This window comes from Anomalospiza imberbis, chromosome 1, assembly GCF_031753505.1.
Source record: "Anomalospiza imberbis isolate Cuckoo-Finch-1a 21T00152 chromosome 1, ASM3175350v1, whole genome shotgun sequence".
Taxonomy (NCBI): domain Eukaryota; kingdom Metazoa; phylum Chordata; class Aves; order Passeriformes; family Viduidae; genus Anomalospiza; species Anomalospiza imberbis.
The window spans coordinates 696,137-723,325 of NC_089681.1; the positions used below are offsets into that span (position 1 = coordinate 696,137).

General features: G+C 50.5%; 1 protein-coding gene across 3 annotated transcripts; it reads right to left on the bottom strand.

The window, feature by feature from the left end:
• Positions 1 to 1,097: 1,097 nt before the first annotated feature.
• RHPN1 (rhophilin Rho GTPase binding protein 1) lies at positions 1,098 to 26,443 on the bottom strand. Of its 3 annotated transcripts, none has more exons than XM_068171493.1 (16): positions 26,312 to 26,443; positions 25,326 to 25,439; positions 17,709 to 17,827; positions 13,548 to 13,676; positions 11,315 to 11,390; positions 10,957 to 11,034; positions 10,019 to 10,143; positions 9,471 to 9,637; positions 8,797 to 8,984; positions 8,522 to 8,678; positions 6,559 to 6,678; positions 4,550 to 4,744; positions 4,260 to 4,336; positions 3,377 to 3,523; positions 2,339 to 2,497; positions 1,098 to 2,247 (listed from the first exon to the last, which is right to left on the bottom strand). In XM_068171493.1, exons 2-16 carry the CDS (start codon positions 25,413 to 25,415, stop codon positions 2,050 to 2,052), a joined length of 2,025 nt encoding a protein of 674 aa, XP_068027594.1. In that variant the 5' UTR covers positions 25,416 to 25,439; positions 26,312 to 26,443; the 3' UTR covers positions 1,098 to 2,049. The 3 variants fall into 3 exon arrangements, with proteins under 3 accessions (XP_068027594.1, XP_068027677.1, XP_068027746.1); XM_068171576.1 differs by having other exon boundaries at positions 17,709 to 17,824; positions 26,312 to 26,350; XM_068171645.1 differs by lacking the exons at positions 25,326 to 25,439; positions 26,312 to 26,443 and adding an exon at positions 23,420 to 23,562 and having other exon boundaries at positions 17,709 to 17,824.
• Between the last annotated feature and the right edge of the window lie 746 nt (positions 26,444 to 27,189).

Consider the following 27,189-nt stretch of genomic DNA (forward strand, 5'->3'; position numbering starts at 1 on the left):
CTTGGAGCAGCCCATCCTGGATCCAAAAGATCTCTCCCAACCTCAACAACTCCAGACTTGTGTCAAAATGACCCAAAATTGACTCTTTAGGAGGATCAGCCAGGGCTTGCTTCCCGTCATGGGTGGTAATTCCCAACAAAAGTGCTACAAGCTGGATTTGAATCAGTGCTTTTTAATCCATAAAAGGTGAGAATCCATGTACAAATTAAAAAAAAAAAAAAAAAAAAAAACAAACAAAAAAAAAAAAACCCCAAAAAACCAAAACCCATAACAAGCCCGACATAAAACCCTGGAATTAGGGGAATTATCCCAATCCCACAAAACACAACCCCTTCGCCAATGCTGGGGTTGGGTGATGTGGGCGGAATGCGACGGCTTCTCCTAAATAAATTCCTCTCCACCACAGAGACGTCCGTGGTGGCATCCCACGTTTTTCGGATGGTGGGAAGATGCTGCTGGGATGTTTTAAGGGCAAGGTGGCCTTTTCTGTGATCCCACCCCCTCCTTTCCTTCCCGCTCCCACGCCAAGCAGCCGGGAAGATGACGTGAGAAGCCTGGCTGCTACAGATGGCACCGTGCTGGAAGGCGGATCCGGAATCTGGTGTGGTGATGCCTCTTGGCTATGGAGAGGCCTCCTGGCCAACAGCAGAGCTAAAAAGTCCTACTTGAGCTCATAAATTCCCAGGGTGGGTTGGCTTGGATGGGATCTTAAGGCCCATCCTGTTCCAGCCCCAGCCCCAGCCCCAGCCCCAGCCATGGGACAACTTCCACCACCCCAGGTTGCTCCAACCCTGTCCAACCTGGCTTTTTTTCCTGGAAGTTTTCCTTAAATAAAATTAGGGTTAAAAGCTTGGAAAATGGACAAGGAGCCACTAGAAGAAGTCACAATCCCAGGGGACACTGTGGCCACAAGATCCCACTGCTCCTTTAAACCAACCCTAAAAATTCCTTAGAAAGTACAAAAATACAATCCCATCTCTCCCAAGGGAATTTTCTACCTCCCAAGATCATCCAAGCACTGAAGACCAGACAGCTTCTCAGCCTTCAAAAAAAAAAAAAAAACAAACCAAAAAAAACCACACCAGGCAGAAACAGGATGGAGGAAATTTTGCCAATCTGTTTTGTGGATGCAGAGTCTTCCAGCATTTCCAGGACAATTACCAAGATGCCTGGATCCATCAGGCCAGCCCAGGAATGCTGACAGCAGTGTTAGGGAATTAGCAACATGTGCAAGATCCAACAGTAACACAAATTTAGGAGTTTAATAATCTGGAGGAGATATCTTCCTGGAATTTTAATCTCCTCCCAGGAAAAATAACCCCCCACCAAGGCTCTTAGCTATTAATCTCCTCACAGAATATTTAGGGCAATCCATGTCTCCTGATTAAAAAAGCCAGACAACAACTGCACGTTAAGTCCTTCCCTTTTCTTCCAAAGAATCCGGCTGGGCAGCTGGGCTGGATTTTCTGAGCCAAGCTGGGGGTTCATTCCCCCAAAACAACACCCCAAAAGCACTAAAAATGGTCAAACCATTCTACTTTGTTGGGATAGCCCCACCTGGGAGATGCTGCCTGGTTTGGACCCTGTGATGGGATCACCACAAGTCATCGATGCCCATGTTGTCCCCTCTCCCAAAAAGAGGGAGTCTGGAAGGATTCAGCTCCTCCAGCAGCTCTTGGAGAGCAGCTCCATCTTGTACCTCACAGAGAAAGCCCAGGAGATGCTACAGAAGGTGACACTTTTGCTTTAATGGCTGGGGCTGCCTTTGGCCAAGCAGAAGACACAAACCAGGCCCTGCTTTAGCACAGCTCCCCCCGACCCCCTTGAGAGAAAAAAAAAAATCCCAAAATTAACAATAAATCCGAGTTCCCCCCAGACTGAGGGAATCGTTGGATGCAGGAGCTGGGAAGTGGAGGTGCCTCGCTCACCTCTCGGCGCGGATCCGACCAGCGGCGCATTCCCAGGTCTGGGAGTCCTCACAGCCCAGCCAGGCTTGGGAATCTTCCCAGGCAGCCAGTCCTGGAGCTCAGGGGACACCGTGGAGCACGGTCAGTACATGGCCTCGTTGTCCCCCACGGCAGTGAAGGGGACACCGCTGTAGGTGCTCTTCTTGCTCCTCTTGCTCTTCTTGCTCCACACCAGCAGCGTGCTGGCGCTCTTGCTGTTCATCAGGCTCTTCCTGCTGTTCTCCTTGTTGCTCTTCGGCATCCCAGATCCCGAGGACATCACTGCTGCCTTCCTGTCCATCTGGTTGGGAAAGGTGGAGAGGGGAGTGAAGCCAGGGCAGCGCTCAGAGAGCTCCAAGGAATTCCATGGTTTCCTGTGGGATGTGACTTACGGCTTTGGGACATTCCGAGCCCTGCAGGGTGATGATTCCGATGTCCACCCCCTCCTTCCCGGTGTTCTTCAGCAGCTGGACAACCTCGGCATGCTTGGACCACTTGCAGTCCTTGCCATTCACGGAGATGATGTAGTCTCCCTCCTTCAGCCCAGCTTCCTGCAGGGAATGAGGGAAAACGTGCATGAACCATCAGAGAATCTTGGAATGGTTTGGAAGGGACCTTCAAGATCATCCAGTCCCACCAGGGACACTTCCCACTATCCCAGGTTACTCCTTGGACATTTCCAGGGATGAGGCAGCTGCAGCTTCTCTCAGCAACCTCTGCCACGGCCTCACCACCCTCACATCCAAGAATTTCTTCCCAATACCCATCTAACCCTGCCCTCTGGCTTTGGGAAGCCATTCCCCCTCATCCTGGCACTCCATCCCTTGTCCCAAGTGAAGGACAAGCTCTCCTGGGCCCTTTTAGGCACTGGAAGGGGCTCCAAGCTCTCCCTGGAGCCTCCCCTTCTCCAGGATGAGGAGAAGACACAACTCTGCTCCAGATATGGACCATATCCAGTCCACATCCCAATCTTTGGGGAGATTTGAGTTTTCCAAAGAGGGACGTGATCCTGCTTCTAAGGAGAGTGTTGTTCCAGAGATGCTGGGACCTGGATGGATGGGTTGGTACTGAGGGAGTAAGGAGATCCTTAGAGCATCCCACCAGGATTCTCCAGCATCTTCTGATGGAAAACAAAGCTGCTCCCCCTGTTTTTTGGACGTGCCATCTTGTTCTAGCCACTGTCACATCCCAACACTAAGGGAGCTGGATGGGCTTCCAGCAGTTAAAAACTGAGCAAAATTCCATGTTTTCTCCTTAGCCGTCTCCTAAAAATGAATAATTTCATGACTCCCACCTGCAAACCTCAGCCTGAGCTCCAGCCGGGATAGGTCTCCTCCTGAACTGTTTTAAGACCTAAAAACACCTGGAATCCCTCCAGGCAGCTCCCTTCCAGCATTCCCATGGGAATAGCAAGAAATTGGGATACTCACAGCAGCGCAGCCCCCCGGGATGACCCCAGCAATGAGGACGGGGGAGTCTCCTCGCAGGGTGAATCCAAAGCCGTTCTCTCCTCTCATCAGGTGGACTCTCCGAGCTGGATACCATTTGTTCTTGGCTGAGAACACGGAGAGGGGGCCCTGGGATGAGGCAGAAACATGGAAAGCACCTTTTCAACTCCCTGGAATTGTGCAGCCTTGTAAAAAAACCCCATTGCAGGGATGGGGAGGGGGCAGAGGAAGAAATCCTATATTTTGCAGGGAAAACAGTCCCATCATCCAAGAAGAAACCATGGGGGTTGAGGCTGTCTCGATCTGGGGGATGCCACCAGGGGTTGGTCCAGGAGCAGGGTGGTGGAACAGGTCACCATTTCAGGGTCACTTTTCCCCAATTCTTTCCCATTTCCCCCTCTTTTTCCTGCTTTTCCATTCCCACAGGAGCAGGATATTCCTGCCTGCCCTGAGGCTGAGATGCACAAGCTCTCCCTGGGGCACTCAGGAGATGACCCAACCACAGATCCCACCACTGTCCTGAATTCCAGTCCTGCTCCCCAGGACCCTAAACACCCAAAGAGGACGTGGATAAAGCTCCAGTGGGATTTTTCTGCCACCAAAACCCTTCTTCCCAAGGGTTTCTTGGGAAAAGCCCACCCAAAATTGCTGTGCCTGCTCCCCTGTCACCAGAGGAGCTTTGTGACCCATTTAGGTGTCACAGAGACAGATCCCAGCCCTTCTCCTGCTGCTCCTCCTTGCAAAACTGCTGGAGAGAGGGAGAAGAGGCTGCGGGAGGAAGGAATCCAGGCAAGCAGAGCATGCAGGAGAGGAGGAGGAGACGGCTGCTCCCTCGGGATATTCCGATTCCCAGAGCTGTACATACCAGCCTGTAGAAGAGGTCGGTCACCTTCACCTGGGAGAAGTTGGGGGACTTGATTTCAGGTTTCTGGTGTGTTTTGGCTGATGGGAGGGAGAGAAAAGCACAGACAGGGTGTGAACTCAGGCAGTTGGGGCAGCTGCTGCCATCCCAAAGAGGGACAGTGTGACCCTGTAAGAGCCAGGACCTAAAATCCTGGAATAGTTTGGATTGGAACTCAGAGATCATCCAGTCTGTAGAGTCTTCCCACTCACAAACCCCCTCCCCACCCACAATCCCAAAAAAACCCCACTCACGATGGATGTCCGGAGCCTCTCCAGTCTCAAAGAAATCCTCCTCATGGTCAATCTCGGAATATTTGCTCAGAGAACGTTTGTGGGCGAAGGACAGGACCTCCTGCAGGATATCCATCTTCCTTAGGATCTTGCACAATCCATGGATCCTCATGGCCTCCTCGTGCTTCATGATGGCTTTTTTGAGGTGGGCTTTGCCTGCGAGGGAGCAGAGGGAGCTGAGCCCGACGGAGCGGCAGCTCCGGTGCGCCGTTCCTGCTCGGCTGCCCACGGATTTCAGGAGCGGTGCCACCACCCCGCTGTGACTCAGGGACAGCCCAGTCACGTTCCCAGCCCTAAATGGGGTCGGTCCCAGCTGATGGAGAGCTGGGAAGGGACCTTGAAGGGTGACCTACTTCGCTCCCCTGACGCCGGAGCTGGCAGATGTTCCTGAAAAACCACCCCCGACGTCCCTCCTCACGCTTAACCTCAATCTCCTGAGCAAATTAACTTCTCTCCATCGCCTCAGATCCCTCGGGAATGGGAACGTGGAGAACAACCCAGCCCCATCCTCCTTGGGAAGGTGCAACACGTCCCTGTTTTCTAGGCTAAGCCTTTTCCTTGTCCTGCAGGTCCTGCTCTTCATCCTCTGCTCTTTGCTCCTCTCCACTTGCCTTCAACGCGTTCCTGCCCTCGGGAAATGGAAGTGGTCGGGAAAGAGGAGCTGAAATTCCAGTGACCCACGGATATCAACGCAAAGCATCTCCTCCGTGGGAAACTGCAACCAAGGCAGCCGTATCCAAGGCTAAACTCCCAGAAAAGCTCTCTCCCTGTGTCTCATGGAAACGCGTGTGCCTGTGGCATTTCACGTTCAGGACACACGGTGGCAACAGAATCCAGGGAGATGAGGTCTGCTTCAGACTCCCGGAATCCACAGCCAGAGGAACGTAACAACCCAGGGAATGTTTTGGGGTTGGATGGAAAACAGAGAGGAGACTCCTGGCATTGAGAATTTTTATAAAATCTATAAATTGTGAAATTATGGGGAATAATAACTGTAATAGAATCATGGAATGGTTTGGGTCGGAAAAGAACTTAAAGCTCATCTCATTCCAACCCCCTTCCATACGGAGGGATACCTTCCACCATCTCAGGCTGTTCCCAGCCCTGTGTGAACTGATCTTGGACACCTCCAGGGATGGAAATCCACAACCTCTCGGCATTTTTCCCATTTTTCCCTTCTTGCAAACCAAATCCAAGCTGAGCTTGGTGTCTGCACATCTAGTTTTTACCAGGAATGTTGAACAGAGCCTGTTTTCCCCAGGAAAATCAGGCAGAGCTGGAAAAGCTCATGCAAACTACATCTGAGGGTGTTGGGTGCTGTCACCATAAAAAAACTTGGATTTTGGAGTTTATTTGGAGGTTTCCAGTGAAATCTGGCTGAGCATCCTGAAGGATTCTGCTGAGGCCAAACTCATTCCTGGTGGGATCTGCCTCCTTCCACACATGTGCAAGGAGGGAAAAGAGCTCCTAGGGGAGACAACACCCCAAATTCTGAGTGCTGAGTTTGCTCTTGGTGCAGCCCTGTTGAGGAGGGGCTGCCAAAACACGACTTCAGCTGAATAAGCAGCGTCTGTTCTTTCCCTGGTGCTGAAATTCCGCCTGGGAAGAAGTTCTTGTCTCCCAAGAATTCACAGCAGCTGAAAAAGCCACCCCCTGAACATCTGCTGTGTCTTGTTTTCCAGCCAAGTCAGCCCAAACCAAGGAGCTCCCAGGATCTCCGTGTCCCTATGGATTTCTCTGTAGTGTTGGGTGATGTTACCTGGCTTGGAACACCTGGAATTTTTCCTGTCAGAGCTGGACAGGTTAGGACAAGCACCACGAGTTGGTCCTCACACCCTCAAGGGGACTGTGATGCTTTCCTGCTTCCCAGGAGAAGAAATCTCCTGAGAAATTCCTCTTTGCATGGAGAGATCCCCCTAAAACCTCATCATTTGTGGGAATTATGATGGGATCCAGAAATTTGTGCTCACCCAGCTTCCTCCTCTCCTCGGGATCCTGCAGCAGGACACGAAGTGATGGCCCCTCTGGCATGGTGACATGGAATTGCAGGAAAGCCTTCTCCTGCTCCAGCAGCTCGGCATCCGAGGGAGCTGTGGGGAGGAAATGGATGGGGATGGGATTAAGGAGAGGTCAGGGCCACCCAGCCCGCAGTGACAGTGGGGACAAAGAAGCCACATCCACATTCAGGTGGCCCTGGCAGCACCTTCCTGTCATCCAGCCTGGAAGGAATCAGGGATGGGCCCAGGGATGATCCCAGTCAGGGATGCACCAAGACCTGAAGTTAAGGGCAGGATTTGTCCTGAACACAGCTTTTTTTCCTGTTTCCTCCATTCCTTTGCTCCAGTGTGGAACCAGGGTTGGGAATAGAGAGCCCTGGGAGGTCACTGACAGGGAGACAAATGAGACAACAAAATCAGAGAATCATGGAATGGTTTGGGTTGGATGGGACCTTCAAGACCGTCCAATTACAACCACTTTCCATGAGGAGGGGCACTTCCACTTGGCTGCAAGCTCCATCCATACTGGCCCAGGATAATTCCAGAGATGGGGCAAACACAGCTTCTCTGGGAATTCCAGGGCCTCACCACCCTCAAAGGGAAGAATTCCTTCCCAGTATCCCATCTATCCCTGCCCTCTGGCAGTGGGAAGTCATTCTCCTTGTCCTGTCCCTCCATCCCTTGTCCCAAGTCCCTCTCCAGCTCTCCTGGAGCTCCTTGAAGCACTGGAAGGGGCTTTGAGGTCTCCTTGGAGACCAGAATATTCCAACCCAGAATATTCCAGGGAGTTTTGCTCCAAACAGAGGATCCCAGCGCCTGATGGGCACAGGGGGTTGGGAACTGGCAGCTCCAGGGCTGGCTCTGTCTGTGTCAGCTCCTGCCATGTCAGCATCCCTGAGGGAATAAACTGCAGTGTAAGGAATTTATCCCCAGCTGGTTATGGAAGCAAAAGATTTGTTATTCAGACAAGGGAGAGGTGGGAGCAGGAACATGAGATCCCAACAGCAGGCAAAAAAATCCTAAATTAGGCATCTCCTGCAGATTTCTGCTTCCCACAGTGCCTAAGGACACCAGAAATTTTAGGAGGAAGGTTTGCTCTGCCCTTGGTACCCCATGGAATACCATCTCCATCATCATCCTCTCCTGTTTGGATCTTTAAGCCCTTCCAGCTCCACATTATCCCCCTCTCTCCCATCTCCTTCCTTAATCCAGCTTTTCTGCAACGCCCACATGGCACAAGGAAGATTTTGGGCAGGCTCTGGAGCGGGGGAGGGTGTGAGGACAGTCTGGCAGCCACTGGTCACAGCACTGGTTTTGGCAGCCAGCCCTCAAAAAACTTCTCAGCCACCCACCACGTGACACCAAAGGTCACCAGGAGCATCTGCTGCCCACTCCTGGATCCTCTGCTCCATCCCAAAATTGATCCCAGGGTGTCGGTGGTGGCACAAATGGAGATCAAGGGTCACATCTTTAAGTCACGCTCCAAGTGACTCCATGGGATCACATGTGCCTTGCTGCCACCACCCTGAGATTCCCAGGACATCCATCCATGAGGCTGGAAGTTAAATCCAAGGTAGTTTTGGACTTATTTATGATTTTTGAAGCCCTTGGCTGGCCCAACACAAGGTGACCCAAAGCAGACAGGTGACCCTTCTTTCCCCACCCAGCCCCAAAGGGGACAACAGGTGACATCCCTCCAGCAGCTTTTTCCTCCCCTTCTTAGGATTTTTCCCTGTGGAAACCAGAAATATGGGAAAATCTGCCTTGCGGATGAATTGCTGAGTCCATAAAGAAGATCCACAGCTCAGAGCATTCCAAAAACTTCAGGTGCTGTATCCATAGCCTCTTTTTTTTTGGAATCCCTCCCCAAAACCCAGGAATAAAGTGGAATTAGTACTTGGATGAGCAGGAAGCTCCCTCCAGGCTGGACACTCACCGGGGCAGTCACAGAGGGCGATGGCAGCAAAATAATGGGAGAGGGCTTTGAAATGCTCCGACTTGACCTGGACCATGGTGGTCCAGGAGAAGGGAACGTAATCCTTGACGTGGGGCTGGCTCATGGTCTGGTGCACCAGGGAATAAACATCTTCCACCTGGGAAGAGGGAAGGGAGAAGAGATGGGATGCAGGATGTCCCCTCAGGTTGTGCTCTTCGTGAAGGTTCTGCTGACCACAAAATCCCACCAAATCTTCTCCTTCCAAAAATCCTCACCCTTGCTGCCTCCTGAGCCAGCTGCAGGCGGGCCAGGAAGTCGTTCTGGGAACGCAGCAAGGTCATCTTCTCAAAGACACATTCCTGGACCTGGGCCACCATCAGCCTCACCAGCATGGTCAGGGAGGCCGCGCTCATGTCCAGGCTGGGAGCGTTGGAGAAGTTTTCCTTCAAGTAGTTAAAGGCACCTGGAAGAGAGAGGAGCTCCTGGAAGTTACCAGGCTTCTGAGGAAGAGAATCAAACTTTGGGATCAGGCAGGCTTCCCTCCAAGAACATCAAACATCTCACCGACAGTGGTGGGTAAGAAGATCTGAGGTCCAACCCTTGCCATCTAAACCATCCTTGTGCCCAATTTCTTCTCCAAAGGCCTGGGTGATCCCAGTTCCAGGCTTTGTTTTTTCTATGGGCAGATGGATCAGCATCTCTCCTCTCCAAAGCTGGGACATCCTTTTGGATGTCATCCTTTTGGGGGACATCCTTTTTGGCTGTTGGACCATTCCAATTCCTCATCCCAACCCACACAACCAACATGGAGCCAACTCACGCTCCATTTGCGATCCCTTGGGAACACTTCTTCCTATGACTGCTCCCACTCTTTCCTGTGCTTCTGTGGATCATTCCCACCTTTGGGAAAAGCTTCCTGGGAAGAGGAGGAAGAGGGGAAGCCACTTACCAGCTGCCTTCTGGAAGGCATCGATGGCCTGGTTGAGGCCAGGCAGGGAGGCACGGTCCTGCCGCGCTCCGATCTGGGTGTGCAGCGCTCCAAGGTTGAAGAGGACACTTCCCTTCTCGAAGGCCAGAGCCCTCTGGTGGGATGGCACCCCTGTCAGGGAGTCGTACCTGGAGAAGGGAAGAGCCAACAGCTGCCCATCCCCTGGTCATGGTCCCCAAAGCGTCCCTGTCATGGACCACACAAAGTCCTCACTTGTGGAAAGGGGCTTAGAAGTGGATGACCTTGAAGGTCCATTCCAACCTAAACCAATCCCACGGATGCAGGAGGAGCCTGAAGGGTTTTCAGTGCTCAGGTGGGCTTGCAGGCACCATTCCCATCATGGTACGTCCCCTGGGACTTGTGTTCTCCTCTCCCTCCCCAAATTAACCCACCCAAAGCAACAGCAAATCCAGATCCTGGTGTCCACCAGCCCCGGCAGAGATTCCATCATGGAAATTTGGATCCTGACTCCCTCCCCACCCAGGTGGGACCGGGAAAGCTGCACCCACCAGTGGAAGAAGATGCCCAGGGTCTTGGTGGGAGGGAAGAACCGGCTGTCAAGGAAGTAGAGCTGGTTGTAATATTCCATCAGGAGCTCCAATCCGGCCTCGTTGCGGCTCGGGGTGCGCATGGCCTGCGGGAATGGGAGAGGAGACATGGATGGGAAAAGAGGGACAGAGGGACAGGACACAGGGAATGGCTTCCCACTGCAAGAAGGCAGGGATAGATGGGATATTGGGACAGAATTCTTCCCTGTGAAGGTGGTGAGGCCTTGGAATGGAATTCCCAGAGAAGCTGTGGCTGTCCCATCCCTGGAAGCATCCAAGGCCAGGTTGGGTGGGGCTTGGAGCAGCCTGGGACAGTGGAAGATGCTCCTGCCCATGAAAGGGGATGGAATTGGATGATCTTTAAGAGCCTTTCCAACCCAAATCATTCCATGATTCTGAGGTTCATCCATGGGGAAAATCTGACTGCTGGGACACCCAAATGTGAAAGCAGCAGCCTGGGAGTTCTGCTGGAAAAAACTAATGGAAATTCTGATTATATAAATCCTAGGGAATAAACAGGATTTTTTCTGTTACTTTCCCAGACTGCTTTAAATTTCCTCTTCTCCAAGGCCTACCTGGAGAGAGAGAAGTTGTTCAGCCTTGCCAGGGGTGAATTAATATTCATAAATTATGGTTGTACCAAAATTTTGTTGCTGCTCATTTGTAGGTCAGCAGGGCATTGAGGACAGGAAAAAATGAACAATTCCTGAATAATCTGTGATATTTTGGAACCTATAAACCAAGTCCAAGGTGCTCCAGCATGGGCATGCTGCACCCTGAAATACAAGGAAAAATATGGAATTTGGAGAAAGGATGAGGGGACCCCCCACAAAGAAAATGTGGCATCTCCAAGGAGTGATCCTGGACAAGCTAAACTTTGGAAGCCAAGGGACACCAACCTGTCGCAGCTCCATGAATTCTTTGATTTCCTTTTCAAACAGGACACCCTCCTCTCCATAGTGTTCACGGATGAAATCCTGGATTGGAAAACAGAAGAAAATCCTGATTTTTTTTTTCTTTAAAGGGAAATTTCTGGCGATTTTGCATAAGAATTTTCCACTTCTGCCCACAAGAAAACCTCCACTAAGTAATAATCTCCTCCCTTTCCTGCTCTCCAGCATCTCCAGACCTTCCTCTCCCACTTTCCCATGTTTTAAGTCCAGTTCCTTTCCATGAATTTATTTTTTGGCAGCTTTTCCAAATGGGAAAATGAATTTCAGCTGCTTCATCACTGATCAATGAAACAGCAAAGCTCACCTTGAGTGGGACCAGCAAATCCAGCTCCTTGGTCTCCTTGAGTCCCAGAGGGATCATGGGAACGCTGATGGATTCACTGGGAGAAGACAAGAACCTGTTTGGTGGTTGGATTAAAAATCTTGGATGGATCCTGTGGGTCGGAGATTAAAAGGAAGCAGATCCTTGCCCTGAGCTGGTACTGCTCCTATTGAGAGACTCCACATGGAAAAATGCTCTTCCCAAAAAGATTTGGGAATGGCAGCATAAGAAGAGAGATGCAAAAAAAAAAAAAAAAACACCAAAAAAACCAAAAAAAAAAACCCCAAAAAAACAAATCATCTTCTTCTTCCAGCTCCTGCTATCCAGAGGAATCCTGCATGTTGGGTGGGCAAGGCAGGATCAAGCCCTCACCAACACAACAGACCCCTCTCATTATCCCCTCAAATTGCTGGTAACTCATTAATCAGTCATTAATTGGGGAGGAAAAGAGGCAAAGGAGGTTATGAAAACCAGGAGAGCAAGGCAGGGAATTTGCACCCACATTTTCCTTGGAACAAACAGCTCCAGGAGCTATAATTAGTGCAGAAAGCCATTACTGCTCATTCCCTAACGAGAATTCCACTGGAATCCAATGTCTGGAATAAACAAAGGGGTTTTTGTTTGGCCTGGGCAGGGTTTGGGGTTGTTGTTGCTGCTCCTGATTTCTTTTTAAACCAGGGCAAGCAAGTGCCAGATTGGGAAAACTGAGCATCCCTGACAGGGAATGTGCCTGGAAAAGCACGTGGATGGACAGAGAAACGTGGAATTATGAAATAGTTTGGATTGGAAGGGGCTTTCAAGATCATCCAATCTCACCCGCTACCATGGGCAGGGACACCTTCCACAGGACCAGATTCCTCCAAGCCCCATCCAACCAGGCCTTGGACACTTCCAGGGATCAGGGAGCCACAGCTTCTCTGGGAATTCCATTCCAGGGCCTCACAAGGAAGAATTCCTTCCCAAAACCCCATCTATCCCTGCCCTCTGGCAGTGGGAAGCCATTCCCTGTGTCCTGTCCCTCCATCCCTTATCCTAAGTCCCTCTCCAGCTTTCCTGGAGCCCCTTCAGGCGCTGGAAGGGACTCTGAGGTCCCTGGAGCCTTCTCCAGGCTGGACATTCCCAGCTCTCCCAGCCAGGCTCCACAGCAGAGAGGCTCCAGCCCTTGGAGCATCTTCATGGCCTCCTCTGGATCTGCTCCAGCAGCTCCACATTCTCCTGATGTTGGATCCTGGAGCTGGATGCAGAATTCCAGGTGGAGTCTCACCTGAGTAGGGTAGAGGGGCAGAATTCCCATTTTCCTGCTGCCCATGCTGTGGGCAGGGGGGATTTCTGGGATGTGAGCACACGTGGATGAGGCATTTCCAGCTTTTCATCTGCCAACACTCCCAAATCCTTCTCCTCAGGGCTGCTCTCCATCCCTTCACCCCCCCAGCCTGGATTTGTGCTTGGAATTGCCCTGTCCCAGGTGCAGGATGTTGCACTTGGCTTTGTTGAACCTAATGAGGTTCATCTGGAGCTTATCCAGGTCCCTCTGAATCCAATCCAATCCCATCCCATCCACACAACACCTCATGTTGCCATCCAACACCATCCACCTCAGGAAGGGAAAAGGAGGGAAAAAAAATCCCAGCATCCCAGAATTGTTTCAGCTGGAAAAGACCTCCAAGATCATCGAGTCCAACCTGTGATTGATCCCACCCAGCCCAGAGCACTGAGTGCCACACCCAGTCATTCCTTGGACATTTCCAGGCATGAGGATTCCCATCACCAAAATATCCTGTTGGGAAGAGCTCTGGATTGTCAGGAAAGGGGGTCACTACAGGGGAAGATGGTTCTTTCTTCCCTATTCCTCCTGCTTTGGGACATCAGTGTCCAAAGGATGCTGCATCTATCCCAAAACATCCCAGTATCCCATAGGAAATGCTGATTTTTCTCTCCTTGCAGCTCTAGAAGGGAACCACTGACATTCCCAGGATGAAAATTTTCCAGGAATTCTGGCCCATGCCCAAATCTTCCCATATCCTTCAGCCATCACCTCATTGTCCCTGACCATGGAAAGGTTTGGGTTGGAAGGGAGCCTCCAAAAGTCATCCCAACCCTCAGCCATGGGACAGAGCAGGGCGGACAAGGCAAGAGCAGCCTTGCTCCCAGAAAAATTCCATAACAGTGGGAAAAATGAAATCCCAAGGGAACAGGCTGCTCTTCCCAGACCCACCTGTCGTTCTGATACACGTCCATGCTGCTATTGAGCTCTTCCAGCTCTTCCTTCAGGAGCTGAAGGTTGGAGTTGACATAGCTCAGCTCCAGAGCCACCGTTTCCTTCACCTTGTGGTTGCTGGTGGCCCTGCAAGATACCAATGGATCAAATTTCCCTCTTTTTATCCATGAATTTATTTTTCCACCCCAGCAGTGCAATCCATGTCGAGCCCAAGCTTGCCAGAGGATTGTGCCTCTGGTTCTCCGAGTGATGCTGGAAAGGTTTGGATGGGACCTCTGAGGATCATCCCATTCCACCTCCTGCCATGGGACACCTTCCATGGTTGGAATCCCAGGTTGTTCCAAGCCTCATCCAACCTGGCCTTGGACACTTCCAGGGATCAGGCAGGTGCAGCTTCTCTGGGAATTCCTTCCAGGGCTTCACCACCCTCCCAGGGAAGGATTTCTTCCCAATATCCCATCTATCCCTGCCCTCTGGCAGTGGGAACCCATTCCTTGTGTCCTGTGCCTCCATCCTTTGTCCAAAATCCCTCTCCAGCTCTCCTGGAGCTCCTTTAGGCACTGGAAGGGGCTTTGAGGTGTCCATGGAGTCTTTTCTTCTCCAGGCGGGACATTACCAGCTCTCCCATCATTTCAGAATTAGGGAAGTCCGAACAGCCAGGTAGAGGCTGAGCCCAGGCAAAACTCATTGCACTGCTGCATCCAGGAATTCCTGCTCCAAAGCCACCTTCCCCTTGCCCATTCCTGCTTCAGCTCCAGTGCAACTTCAGCTTGGGCTGTGACCAGTCCAGGTGCTCCCCCATCCCAAATAAACAGTGGGATTTGAGGAGGAAAAACTCATTTTTGGGTGCAAAGAATCCTTGTGGAAAAGAAAGGATTTGTGAGCTCCTGCCCTCCCTTCCCTGCTCCCGGCAGAAGCTGTAAACACCAGGGATTGATTCCAGCTGTTCCCAGCAGGACAAGCTCCCAGGCTGATTATTCCCTGCTTATCTCCTCCAAAGGAAACCAGGGAGAGATAACCCAGAGCTGAAAGGGGCTCTGGCTGCTGAACCATGCTGGGATCCAGGGAAAACAACACATGGACAAGCTCTGCTCCACCAGGAAACGGCTTTCCTCCCGTTTTTCCAGAGTATTGCTTTTGACATGGATTTTGTATGGATTGAATCCTTCTGGGTCCTGCCCTGCCCTGGTTCAGGGCAGCAGAAGGAGCTCCAGGGTCTTCCTTTGAAAATCTGGTGGTTCAGAGTCTCCTCCTGCCTCCCCTTTGCTGGGACTTTTTGATTCCAAACAAACCAAACCACAACACATCCAAAGATCCCCATAGCTGCTTCCATTGAAAAATCCTTCAGCATTCCTGCAATTCTCCAGGCACTGTCACCCTATGTTTCCATATAAACCAGTATTTAATCCCTATAAACCAAGACTTAATTCCTATTTATCCCCCATACATCCCAACACCTCCAGGACACTGTCAGTCTGATTTTCATCCCATATGGATTAAGTTTTCCCTCCTTGTTCCCAGCTGCCAACAATTTTGTTGGCTCTCAGCAGGCCTCTGATTATTTTCCAGGTGTCTTAGCACAGTTTCCAGGAGGATCTGCTCCATGATATTGCCAGGAACCTGTTAACAGGAAAAAGGTTTTTCTGGGGTACTTGCAAGTGACACATGCAGCAAATAATCCTGGAATGGGTTGTGTTGCAGAGGACCTTCAAAATCATGGAATTCCACCCCTTGCCATGGGCAGGGACACCTTCCTCTATCCCAGGTTGCTCCAACCTGGCCTTGGACACTTCCAGGGATGGGGCAGCCGCAGCTGCACTGAGAATTCCATTCCATGGCCTCACCACCCTCACAAGGAAGAATTCCTTCCCAATATCCCATCTAATCTCACCCTGTTCCAGTTTAAAGCCATTCCCTCTCTCCTGTCCTTCCATCCCTTGTCCCAAGTCCCTCTCCAGGCACTGCAAGGGGCTCTGAGGTCTCCCTGGAGCCTTCTCTTCTCCAGGCTGGACATTCCCAGCTATTCCCAGCCTGGCTCCAATCCTTGGAGCATCTCTGTGGCCTCCTCTGGATATGCTCCAGCAGCTCCACATCCCTCTGATGTTAGACCCCAGAGCTGGATGCAGAATTCCAGGTGGGGTTTCACCTGAGCAGGACAGAGGGGCAGAATTCCCCTTTTCCTGCTGCCCACGCTGTGGGATGAGCCCAGGACATGGGGAAATTCTGGGATTTATTTTGTGATTTATTTTTCTTTCATTCCAAAAACATGGACATTTTTATCTCCCCCATTCCTCTACTCCATCCCAGTGTTTGAACAGGAAGGAAAAGGTTTCCTCTGGCTCTTCCCATTTATTTACCCAGCAAACAAGTCCACTGAGCAAATACCACATAGATTTTTTTTTTTCCAACACCCCATTCCTGCCAACTTTTCCAGGAAAAAACATGGAAAGGTTGAACAGGAAAATTTTTACCAAGCATTGGGATAGCTTGTTTTTAAATTTAGAGGCAAAATTCCAGCAAATTCAGCTTCAAACTGCTCCACGCTGGACAATCCACAGTTTTTTCCATCAGCATCAGGCCAAAGATCCAAAGGAACTTTATCCATGCACCACAAATCTTTAATTTTGAAGCAATAACCTTTAGACTTGCAACATAATCCCCCCTCCTCCTCATCTTTTAATTTCAAGCTTGATTATTCCTTTTTCTCTCTCCCCCTGCTAAATTTCCGAAGTTTCATAAGCCTGAAGCACTGGAATGCCGAGAAATCAACTTTATTACTCAGCTGGATTTGTGGGAGGGAGGGAGGGAGGGAGGGAAAGTGGCTGCTCCAAAGGACACCCAGAGTGCTGAGCCAGCAAAAAAAGAGCTCCCTCAGTGCATTTCCCTGATAATTAAGATGTGTTTTGCATCCCGTTTTTCCTCACTCCCACTTCCCACAGCTCCAATTCCAACCTAAACCAGGCTAATTTCTGCTGAGCCAGCACATTTCCCTCTTTTTTTTTTTTTTTTTTCAATATAACACAGGAGGGGCAGAAGTTGGGATTCTGTGGCTTTTTTTCCTTAATTAAACGAGGGACAGCATCGTGGATGGAGCAGTGGGATCTCATCCCCCAGGAAAACACCATTTTTTAAATGGATCAACCATTATCCCCTTCTTCCAGGTGCAACAAGAACACTCCATTGATGTTAAATCATTCCAGTTCCAAAGTGGAAAGTTAATTTTATTATATTTTATTTTATTTGGGATAAAAACAATCAACAAGTTAGTAAAATATTCCCCAAAATTGTACTTTAAGGCAGATTTATGGAATTTTTTAATATTAACAACCTGCCCAGCCTGGAATGTGCTCCAAATATTAAGGGAAAATGAAATAAACACAAAAGATGCTAAAAAAAGTTGTCCTTAGGATAAAATCCCCATGGATGTGGCACTTGGGGACAAGTGGTGGCCTTGGCAGTGCTGGGGGTATCACTGGACTCTATCCTGATGGGATTTTCTGACCTATTTATGATCCTAAAGCTGGATTACATGGAATGGTTTGGGGTGAATCTTCAGAAACCTCCAGCTCCACCCCTTGCCTTGGGCAGGGACTTTTCCCTATCCCAGGTTGCTCCAAGCCCTGCCCAACCTGACCTGAACAATTCCAGGGATGAGGCAGCCACAGCTTCTCTGGGAATTCCATTCCAGCTCCTCACCACCATCCCAGGGAAGAATTCCTTCCCAAATTCCCATCTAACCCTGGCCTCTGGCAGTGGGAATCCATTCCCTGTGTCCTATCCCTCCATCCCTTGTCCCAAGTCCCTCCCCAGCTATCCTGGAGCCCCTTCAGGCACTGGAAGGGGCTCAAGGTCTCCCTGGAGCCTTCTCCAGGCTGAACATTCCCAGCTCTCCCAGCCTGGCTCCAGAGCAGAGGGGCTCCAACCCTTAGAACACCTGGACTCACTCCAACAGCTCCACATCCCTTGGATCCACTTGCTGGGTTTTTAGACTGGACCTCTGCATTCCAAGCCCAACCTCAGCCACAAATTCATTCCCATTATCCCATCTGCTCTGATTTTTAACAATCTTCCACCTGCTGAATCTTGGACAGCAAGACTCTATTCCTGCCTCCAACCAAATTCCAGAGCCAGGGGGATGCTCAGGGGATGAGGACTCACCGGAAGAGGTTTTCTGCTCCTGCTCTCATCCTCATTTCCTTGTTGATCTGTTGGTTGATCCGGGCCCGGCGGTGCTGGAGTTTGCTGCGCTGGGTCTGGGCAAAGGGGTCACAGCCCTGCTGAGAGATAAGGGCAGGTTCTCATCCCAAGTCCACGTTTTGGGATTCAAAAAATCCCATCAATTCCATAAATTGTGCACTTTCACAGCCCAGAGTCACAGAATGGTTTAGGTTGGGGGTTTAAAGATCATGGAATTCCACCCCTTGCCATGGGCAGGGACACCTTCCTCTATCCCAGGTTGCTCCAACCTGGCCTTGGACACTTCCAGGGATGGGGCAGCCGCAGCTGCACTGAGAATTCCATTCCATGGCCTCACCACCCTCACAAGGAAGAATTCCTTCCCAATATCCCATCTAATCTCACCCTGTTCCAGTTTAAAGCCATTCCCTCTCTCTTGTCCCTCCATCCCTTGTCCCAAGTCCCTCTCCAGCTCTCCTGGAGCCCCTTCAGGCGCTGCAAGGGACTCTGAGGTCTCCCTGGAGCCTTCTCTTCTCCAGGCATTCCCAGCTCTTCCCAGCCAGGCTCCAGAACAGAGGGGCTCCAGTCCTTGGAGCATCTCCATGGCTTCCTCTGGAATTGCTCCAGCAGCTCCAGATCCTTCTGCAGTGGGAGCCCAGAGCTGGATGCAGAATTCCAGGTAGGGTTTCACCTGAGCAGGACAGAGGGGCAGAATTCCCCTTTTCCTGCTGCCCATGCTGTGAGATGAGCCCAGGACACTGAATTTCTGGGATGTGAGCACATGTGGCTGGGTCATGTTGAGTTTCTCACCCCTTAGACCTTCCCCTGCCCTTGGAATAACCGATTTATTCCCTAATCCCATGTTTTGCCAAGAGGGATCTCTTTCCCTGAGCTCTTCCTGACAGCCCTGAACAGGAATTCCATATCCCCTTCTCAGGCTCTGGACACAAGCCAAGATCCAGGGGGGCTGGAGATGAGTTCAATACCACCCCAAAGCTCGGGAAGAAATGTGATCCCAAGGCCATCTCCAGGATGTGAAGCACAGGGAGTCAGGAGTTCACAGGGATGCAGCAATGAGGGGCGCAGAGCCCTAAATTGATTCCATCCTTTCCACGGCTCCGGCTCGGAATTTCTGCAGACTGGGAAAACACGCTGAATTCCCGACTTCAGGAAATAGCAGCCACCTAATTTCCCTCTGGCTCACGGGGTTATTATAGGATGCCTCGGGGAATGGAGCTGCCACGAGGAGTGTCCCCAAATCCAGGGCCATAAAAGTTCTGCTCAAGTGGGGATGATTCCCACTGAAGATTCAGAGGCATGGAATGAGCCTCTGGAAGATCCCTGGATAAAAAAATCCCTGGGAAGGCACAAAGTTTAAAAGCACGGAAAGTTCTGAGCCTGCAAATCATGGGAAGATCCCAAAATCATGGAATGGGTTGGGTTGGAAGAGACCTTAAGGAGCATCTGATTCCAACTCCTGCCCTGGCACAGGTTTCCCAGAGAAGTTGTGGATGCCCCGGGAAGTGATCCAGGCCAGGCTGGATGGGGCTTGGAGCAACCTGGGATAGTGAGAGGTGTCCCTACCCATGGAAAGAGATGATCTTTAATGCCCCTTCCAACAAAAAACATTCCATAATTCCATGGAATGCTTGATCACCTCTCAGGTGGAACCCGGCAAGAAGGAAATGGAAAACTTTGCATTTCTGTGGACTTCAGCTTCCTTAAAATGAATTCCTCATATTTGAAGTCCACTGAGTGCTGCTTCCTTTGGCAAAGGGTCTGAAATTAACAGTGGGATTTTCATTTAAGGGAAAGATTGGAGCTCCTAATTGGTCCCTTGGAGACTGAGGACTCAGAGTGACTCCAGCTGGTCCATAAATCTGTGGGATTAATGCTTTACCATGATCCATAAATTTGATGAAAGGAACAAGCTGGAAGCATATGATCCCAATTATTCTGGAAAAGCAGTGGGATTTGAGGAAAACACCCCAATAGCTGCATAAATATTGGATCTGAAACACTCAGGAGCAAATAGAGGAAAGTTTGATCCAGAATTGTCACTTCTGGATTTGTCCTGGGGGGAATCCACCCATCCTGTTGGCTCCCTAGGGAGAAAAAAAATCTAGGAATCAGAGGAAAAAAGGGAAAGGATCAGGAAATCAAGCCAAGATGTAAAGAGAAGGTAGTCATTAAAATTTCAAGGTTTAATTTCAAATTTCAAGATGAGATCTCTGAGAGCTTGACAGATCCAAAACATATGCAAGTATACCCAAATATATGCAAATGAGACAGCTGCAGGTTCCCTCTCTGTGCCTCCAGAGCCACAGAAATCCACACAAAGCTCAACAGGTCGGAAGTTTCTCTTCCCTGACTCCATCTCTTCCTGCAAATTCCAGCACCCTGGAGTCCCTTTTCACCTCTGGCAAAAATTTGTTTGGAAGCAGCCAGAGGATTTTAAGGGAATTTTTGTGGGGGAAAGGAGCAAAAATCACCTGGACTAACAGGGACGAGGCCTGGGAAGTGCAGGTGGGATGATGGAAAAGGCACAAGTAGAAGGATTATCCAAACCCAAAATAAAGATTGTTGTCGGGAAGGAAAACACCAGTAATGAAGGAAAGAAAGGAGTGGGATGCAGAAGACACTGGGATGGCTCCACAAGATATTCCAAGAGGGTTAAAACCTCTTCCCTGCAGGAGCCATGAAAGGATTTAGCAAATTGATTTGGCTTCTTCTGCTGGGAAGCACTAAAGCTGTTCGTGGAGATGAGGGTTTTTTTTTTTCCTGGCTTCTCCATCAGATTTAATGGGATGAGTTCTCAATCCCTATTCAGGCTCCTAAGCCAGCAGCAAAAAGGTGCTGGAAAACCACAAGCCCCTGATATAAACCCAAAGCCTTGTGAGGTTAAGTCAGGAATTCATGGATTTCTCGTGATCTCCACACATTTTGTTTTCCTCAATATTTATGAGGCTGGCAAAGTGCAGGAATATGAGATTGCTGCACATCTTCCCTCATGAGGCTCTTCCTTGATCCCAAAAAAAATCTTCCCTGGCTTGAATGGATCAATAGAAACATCATTCCATGAGGAACAACTAAGCCCCATATGCAGGAGCTCCTGGGGCGTCGCAGGAATGTTTTAATTCCACAAATCTTGGAGCAAGAAGGAAATTTGGAAAGCATAAAAGGCCATCTTTAAATCCAAATATAAATGAGGAAAATAAGGAGTCAAGGGAAGAGCATTCCACCTTCCAACAGTTTAAAGGATCCCAAAGCTTTTCCTGTCAGAGTTACAATTGAAAAACTAAAAACCTCTGAATGAGTTTCCAGGGATTTAGACATGACTTACATAAAGGGGAAAAAGAAATCCCACCAAAATCCCACTGCTGGGTTCCAAAAGGGATTTTCCTCACTGAATTCTTTGCTCAAGCTCTCGAGGTCACCCCTGTAAGGTCAGATGAAAGAGAGGCTCTTTCATCCAGGCTTTGGGGTGCACCTGGGGACACCTGGAAAAGGGAATTTGGGTGTTTAAGAAGTGGTTCTGGAGATAATCAGACTTTTCCTTCCTGGTTTAAAGGTTTTAAAGGAAGAACAAGCACAGAATTCTTCCATACACAGTGGAGGAGCCATGGAACAGCAGCTCTTGTTTGTAGGCAGGGAATGATGGAACAGAAATGCATGAAAATGAGTAAGGTGTGGCCAGCCCTGACATTTATCACCTGTGACAAAGCAGGATTAGGGTCAGGAACTGGACTCTGTGATTCCAACGAGTTCATTCCAACCCATATCTAATGATTTTATTGGAATAAGGCTCTTTAGGCCCAGAAAAAAACAGGGGAAATCCCTCTGCATTCCACCCTCACATGGAAGTGACAATGGAACCAAAAAGCCTCATCCAGGCTCCCCTCATGAGGGAAAAAAGATTCAGTAAGACCCTTTCCAGAGGGAATCAAGCTCCCATTGAGGGGGAGCAAGGATTCTCCAGCCTTATCTTTGCAGGGAATGTTTGGAATGACTCAAGGGCACTTGCCACTTCCAGCCACCTCTCCCAGTTCCAGAGGACCCATCCAGGGCAGCGATTAGGAGTCCTTAGGGAATGTTTACTCAGGGCGGACTTTGAACTTCCCACCCCCAGGAGATGAAGCCTTGGGTGACTCCTAGGTGACAGCCACACCCTGAGAGTGATTTGTGACCTCAGGGACAAGAGACAAGGCTGCTGCCTCCCCAGTTTTCCAGCACCAGGGACAAACCGAATCATCTGCAGGAAGATGTGGAAACCAGTAACTCCAAAGGGTAATTCCATGTCAGAGGGATTGTTTCTGCTCCTTTGTAGCTGGAAGCAACAGAGGAGAAGCGAAACTGAAGGCTATTAAGTGAGAAGGGAAAACTGGGATCTTTGGAAGTGCTGTTAAAGTTTCAAGGAAGAGAGAAATGGAGATGCAGATCCAGTTCCTGAAGAACCAGCACAGATCAGGAATGTGCTGGTAAAATCCAGGCACGGATCTCTCCAGAGAAATGAGGAAGGGTTTGGTAACTGGGAGTTATAGCCCAGCAGGAATTGCAGGAAAAGTTCCTGGAGATACTGAGAGAACCTGGCTGGATCCCAGAAGCTGCTCCACAGCTGCCCAGGACTGGACCAAGCTGGGACATGTCCAAGACCACTTTTGGCCACAAAGGAGTCACCACTAGGATTCCTCCCAATTAGGGAAGCTGGGGAATGCCCAGAGAGAAACTGAGGAAGTTTAATTTGAGTGGAGACTCGAGACATCCATACTGTGGGAAGAGGAGTCATCATCTGGTGCTGAGCTCAGCTCCACAGCCAGCCCCACCTCCAGGGAGACACCTTCCCGCTCCCAAGGACACAGAATCAAGGAACGCAGGACTCCAGCCAGTCTGGATCGCTGCCGTGGGTGCGGGCAAACACATGGAGACCCTTTCATGCCAGGAAAAGGGATATTGAGGGGATGACAGAATCATAGAATGGTTTGGGTAGGAAGAGACCTTCAAAATCATGGAATTCCACCTCCTCACATGGGCAGGGACACCTTCCACTATCCCAGGTTGCTCCAAGCCTCTTCCAACCTGGCCTTGGACACCTTCAGGCATGGGACAGCCACAGCTGCTCTGGGAATTCCATTCCAGGGCCTCACCACCCTCACAAGGAAGAATTCCTTCCCAATATCCCATCTAATCTCACCCTGTTCCAGTTTAAAGCCATTCCCTGTGTCCTGGCACTCCATCCCTTGTCCCACGTCCCTCTCCAGCTCTTCTGGAGCCCCTTTAGGCACTGGAAGGGACTCTGAGGTCTCCCTGGATCCTTCCCTTCTCCAGGCTGGGTATTCCCATCTCTCCCAGGCTGGCTCCAGAGCAGAGGGGCTCCAGTCCTTGGAGCATCTCCATGGCTTCCTCTGGAATTGCTCCAGCAGCTCCAGGTCCTTCTGCTATTGGAGCCCAAAGCTGGCCCACAATCCATGATCCCAAACCCATCAATTGGGCCTGTGGTCTGTGGCTCCAACCTCAACCCCATAAATTTCTCCCACTAAACACCTACATCCCACTCCAAAAAAATAAATAAATCAGGGAATTATTTCCATGCCCTCTCAGCAGCACCAGCATTTCCTAACAGAGTTTTTCCCTTCAAACAGGAAGCTCCCAAGTGCACAGATGGTTCCAGGCTGAAATAGGATAACTCTGAGCACCTGTTTTAATTCCAGAACCACAGCAGTCTTTAAAGCATTTTCACAGAGCCAGAGCTGTCAGCTGGAATTTTTATTCCTTTTTGGAATCCACAAGTTTTTGAGCCAGGCCAGCACAGGAGAAGTGGCCAAGTGACCCTCCTTTAGCCACATTATCCCATGGGACAGAGACGAAAACAAAATCCAGGGAAGCACTCCACACACAAAACCAGGCTTGGAAAGTTCCTTTTTTTTTTTTTCCAGGGTTATCCACGATTTCCTTCCTTTTTTTTTTTCCAGCCAGAAGCATTTAAGAAATTAATACAAGCTGTTATAAGACAAGCAGGAAGTGACAACAAGTGGGTTTTCACTCCCTGAAAATCTATTTAGATAGGAAATTCCCTGTCATGGAATTAATCTCATGGAGCACCCTGGCTCCAAGCTGGGTTTCTGTGGGAGACAGGAGCAGCTAAAACCTCTAAAACCTTTTATTGAGAATATGGTTACATCACAGAGCCTTTGAACAAATGAGGGGAGGATTAAGGTTTTAAATTTCCCAAGTGGCCTCACTGGTGGTTCATGCAGTCAGCAAGAGGAAGGAAAAAATAAACCCAGGGCTAGGAATAAAAATCTGGGGGACTGGGGGTTTTTAAACAGCACAAACTGCAGTTAAAAATTTAATTTTAGGAGGGTGAAAGTGCTCTGAGGAGCTGGGGGAGGCACAGAGTCAGGGCAAGGTGCCAGCAGGAAACAGGTGGATTAAGTCCTCACTCCTGGGACAGAAAACTTGGCAAAAAAAAAAAAAAAAAATTAAAAAAATCACTTCATCAGCAGCATTCAGGATCTCCTGCAAGGCAGAAAATATGGATCCATGCTCCTGATGTTGTCAGGGTGATAAAAACAGCAGGAAAAGGTTGTATTGATAATATCTTTTAAATAACAATAACAAAAATAAAGTAATAGAGCTGATCAGGTGCTCTGCTACTTTAATTAAAAAATAATCATATTATGACAGAGGCTGCTGATGCCCTGCCCAGTTCTCCCTCCAAAGCTTGGCAATATTTACCATGTTTTATTTTGTGCTCCAGACCCGAAGAGAATAAATTGGGAAAAAAGTCCAAAATCCCTTCTGCTAATCTTCCCTCACGAGCAGCACCTGCTCTTTAGGCAAGGCCCTGACTTAAACCCCGACCTGGTTTAAGGTTGCAACCTCTTGAGCTGCAGCCCAGGCTCAAGTGACTCCAGATTAGATTGATCCAGGGGAAACAAAAAATAAAAATGCCTCCCAGAGCTTGGCTAAGTTTGGCTTTCTTGGTTATTTGGGATTTTTTTTTAGGGGTGTTTTAACTTTTGGGACTTTTTGCAAGAAGAGCTCAGCTTATGGAGTGAACTCACTGCTGGTTTATCCCGTTGGATATCAGGAGGCAAAACTAACTTGGGAAAAACACTTAAATGGATCCAAAAATGAATGTTTTCCAAGTTTTCTTGCTCCCTAAAACCTCTCTGACCCCAAGAAATCAGGGTCTGGTGGCAGCCCGAGGGCAATTCCCACTGATTCTACCCCAAATTTTGGTAATTAAACGAAGACACCAGAAGAGCAATCAGCCCCATCTGCCCCGAAACATCCCGACTTTCCCTGGGAGCACCTGGCTGGATCAGCTTCCCGCAGGCAAGAAGGAGGGAAAAAAAAACCGGAAATCTCGAGGAATGAGGTGGGAAGCTTGGGGATGGAGCCAGCAGAAAAGATGGGATTCAGGAGCGGAGTTTTAGGGATGAGGAGCTGGGAGGGAGTTGTTTAGGGCTGTTTATGGGGCAGCAACAACATTTCCACCCCTAGCAGGGCTGGCTGTCCCTGTGCCCCCATCATCCATGTGGACAGCCATCCCTATGGATGGGACAGGGATATGGGGCCAGCCCATGCCATCCTCACCTTCCGTGTGCTGCCGCTCTTCGGGCCGTGCAGGAGGACAAGGCCACCGTCCCTGTCCCCATCCGGGCTCTCCTCCTCGGGGGGCATCATCTCCAGGGATGCAACATCCACAGGCTGGGAATGGTGGGGGCTGGAGCTGGGGGGGACTCCTGCTTAAGCTCACAGTGGGGTTTTGGCGACCCCTCCTTCAGTCCCACCGGGGTCCAGATCCCAGGCCTGTCCTAAGTGGGGGCTTAAACCCTTCCTAACCTCTGCTCTGTTCTGTTGCAAAGCCCCCTGCACTCAACATCTGGCCAGATGCGAGCCCACAGCTTCCCTCCTAGCAGAAATGATTTAGGTAAAAGAGGGGACACAAACCCCCTTTGTAAAGCTACCCCAGACAGGGGGATGTTAAATCCCACCAGACCCTAAATGGGGGATGTTTAAAGCCCCCAAAACCCGCTGGGAAGAGCTGCTCTGGATAAGGGAAAGAGGGAGTTTAACTCCCCTGGCAGAGCTGCCCTAAATAGGGGGGGGGGGGGGGCCGGGGGAATGTTTAAACCCCTACAAACTCCCCCTATAAGAGTTATTCCACAAGGGATGGGGGGTTTAAACGGAGAGACCGGAGTGGGGAGGGAGCCAAACCCTCTGAAAACCCCTTTACAGGGCTACCCCAAATGGGGGGAACCCCCCGAAGCTCCCTTTTAGAGCTATCCTAAATCGGGGGGGGGGGGGAAGTTTAAACCCCCCCAAAACCCCTCTTCAGAACTACCCTAAACACACGGAGTACAAACCCACCTTATACAGCGACCCCAGATGGGGCGAGGGGTCGAACCCCCCCTCCCCTCGCAGCGTAAGCGCCCCCAAAATCCCCCTCCCAAAGATGCTCCAGCCAAGGGGACCTCCCCCAAAACCTCCTTCCAGAGCCAAACCCCGCCGAGCTACAACTCCACAGCCCTTCCCCGCCCCGGGGTGCCCCAGGACCCTCCGGCCGTGTCCCCGCTCACCCCCGGTGCCCCCTCAGGCCCCGCCAGCCCCGCAGCGATCGCGGCGGCTCCGCCGAGCGCGGGGCATAAGCAGGGCGGAGGGGCGGGTCTTAACCGCCAAACAACCAATGAGAGCGCGGCACAGCGTTGATGGACGGCAGCGCTGCCCAATAGAAGCGCGGGATTGGGAGAGGTGGTGGGGGGGAGGAGCGGAGGGGCCGTCGCCCGTGGCAACGGTGGGAATTAGAACGCGGGTGACGTCGCTCAGGGGCGTGGCTATAAGCCACGCCCACAGGCACGGCTGGACTCGGGCCGCCCCTCCCGGCTCCACATCTGGGGGGGCTGCGATCCCCGTCCGGACACATCTGGATGATCCCAGCTAAAACAAGGGGCACCTTCCCCATCCCGGCCACATCTGGACGACCCCTGACTCCAGCCAGGCGACCCCGCCCCCCGTTCCAGCCACATCTGGGCCTGTCCCCACTCCCTGCCTCACATCTGGGTGCTTGTATGTTCCGACCTCGGCCACATCTGGGTGACCCCGCCTACCACAAGGAACCCCCGCCCCCACACCAGCTACATTTGGGCTACTCAACTTCAGTCTTCCCTCGCCCCCCTGGCCACATCTGGGCTGCCCCTCCCTCATTCTTCCCCTGCAACCCCTGCACCCTCTTCCCCCCGGCTCCCCCCTTCCTCACCTCGACATCTGGGGCTGCTGTCCCCTTGCCCTGTTGGTAGCTGGTCCTGTACAAACCATAGTTTAATACAAAATATAATGAAAAAATAATGAAGCAGTCAAATCAAACCCACTTTATTCCTTTTTGCAGGCAAATCCTGCCACATATTCCTGCTCTGAACCTTTGTCACCAACCACAAGAAGGTCCCTGAGTCTTTACATG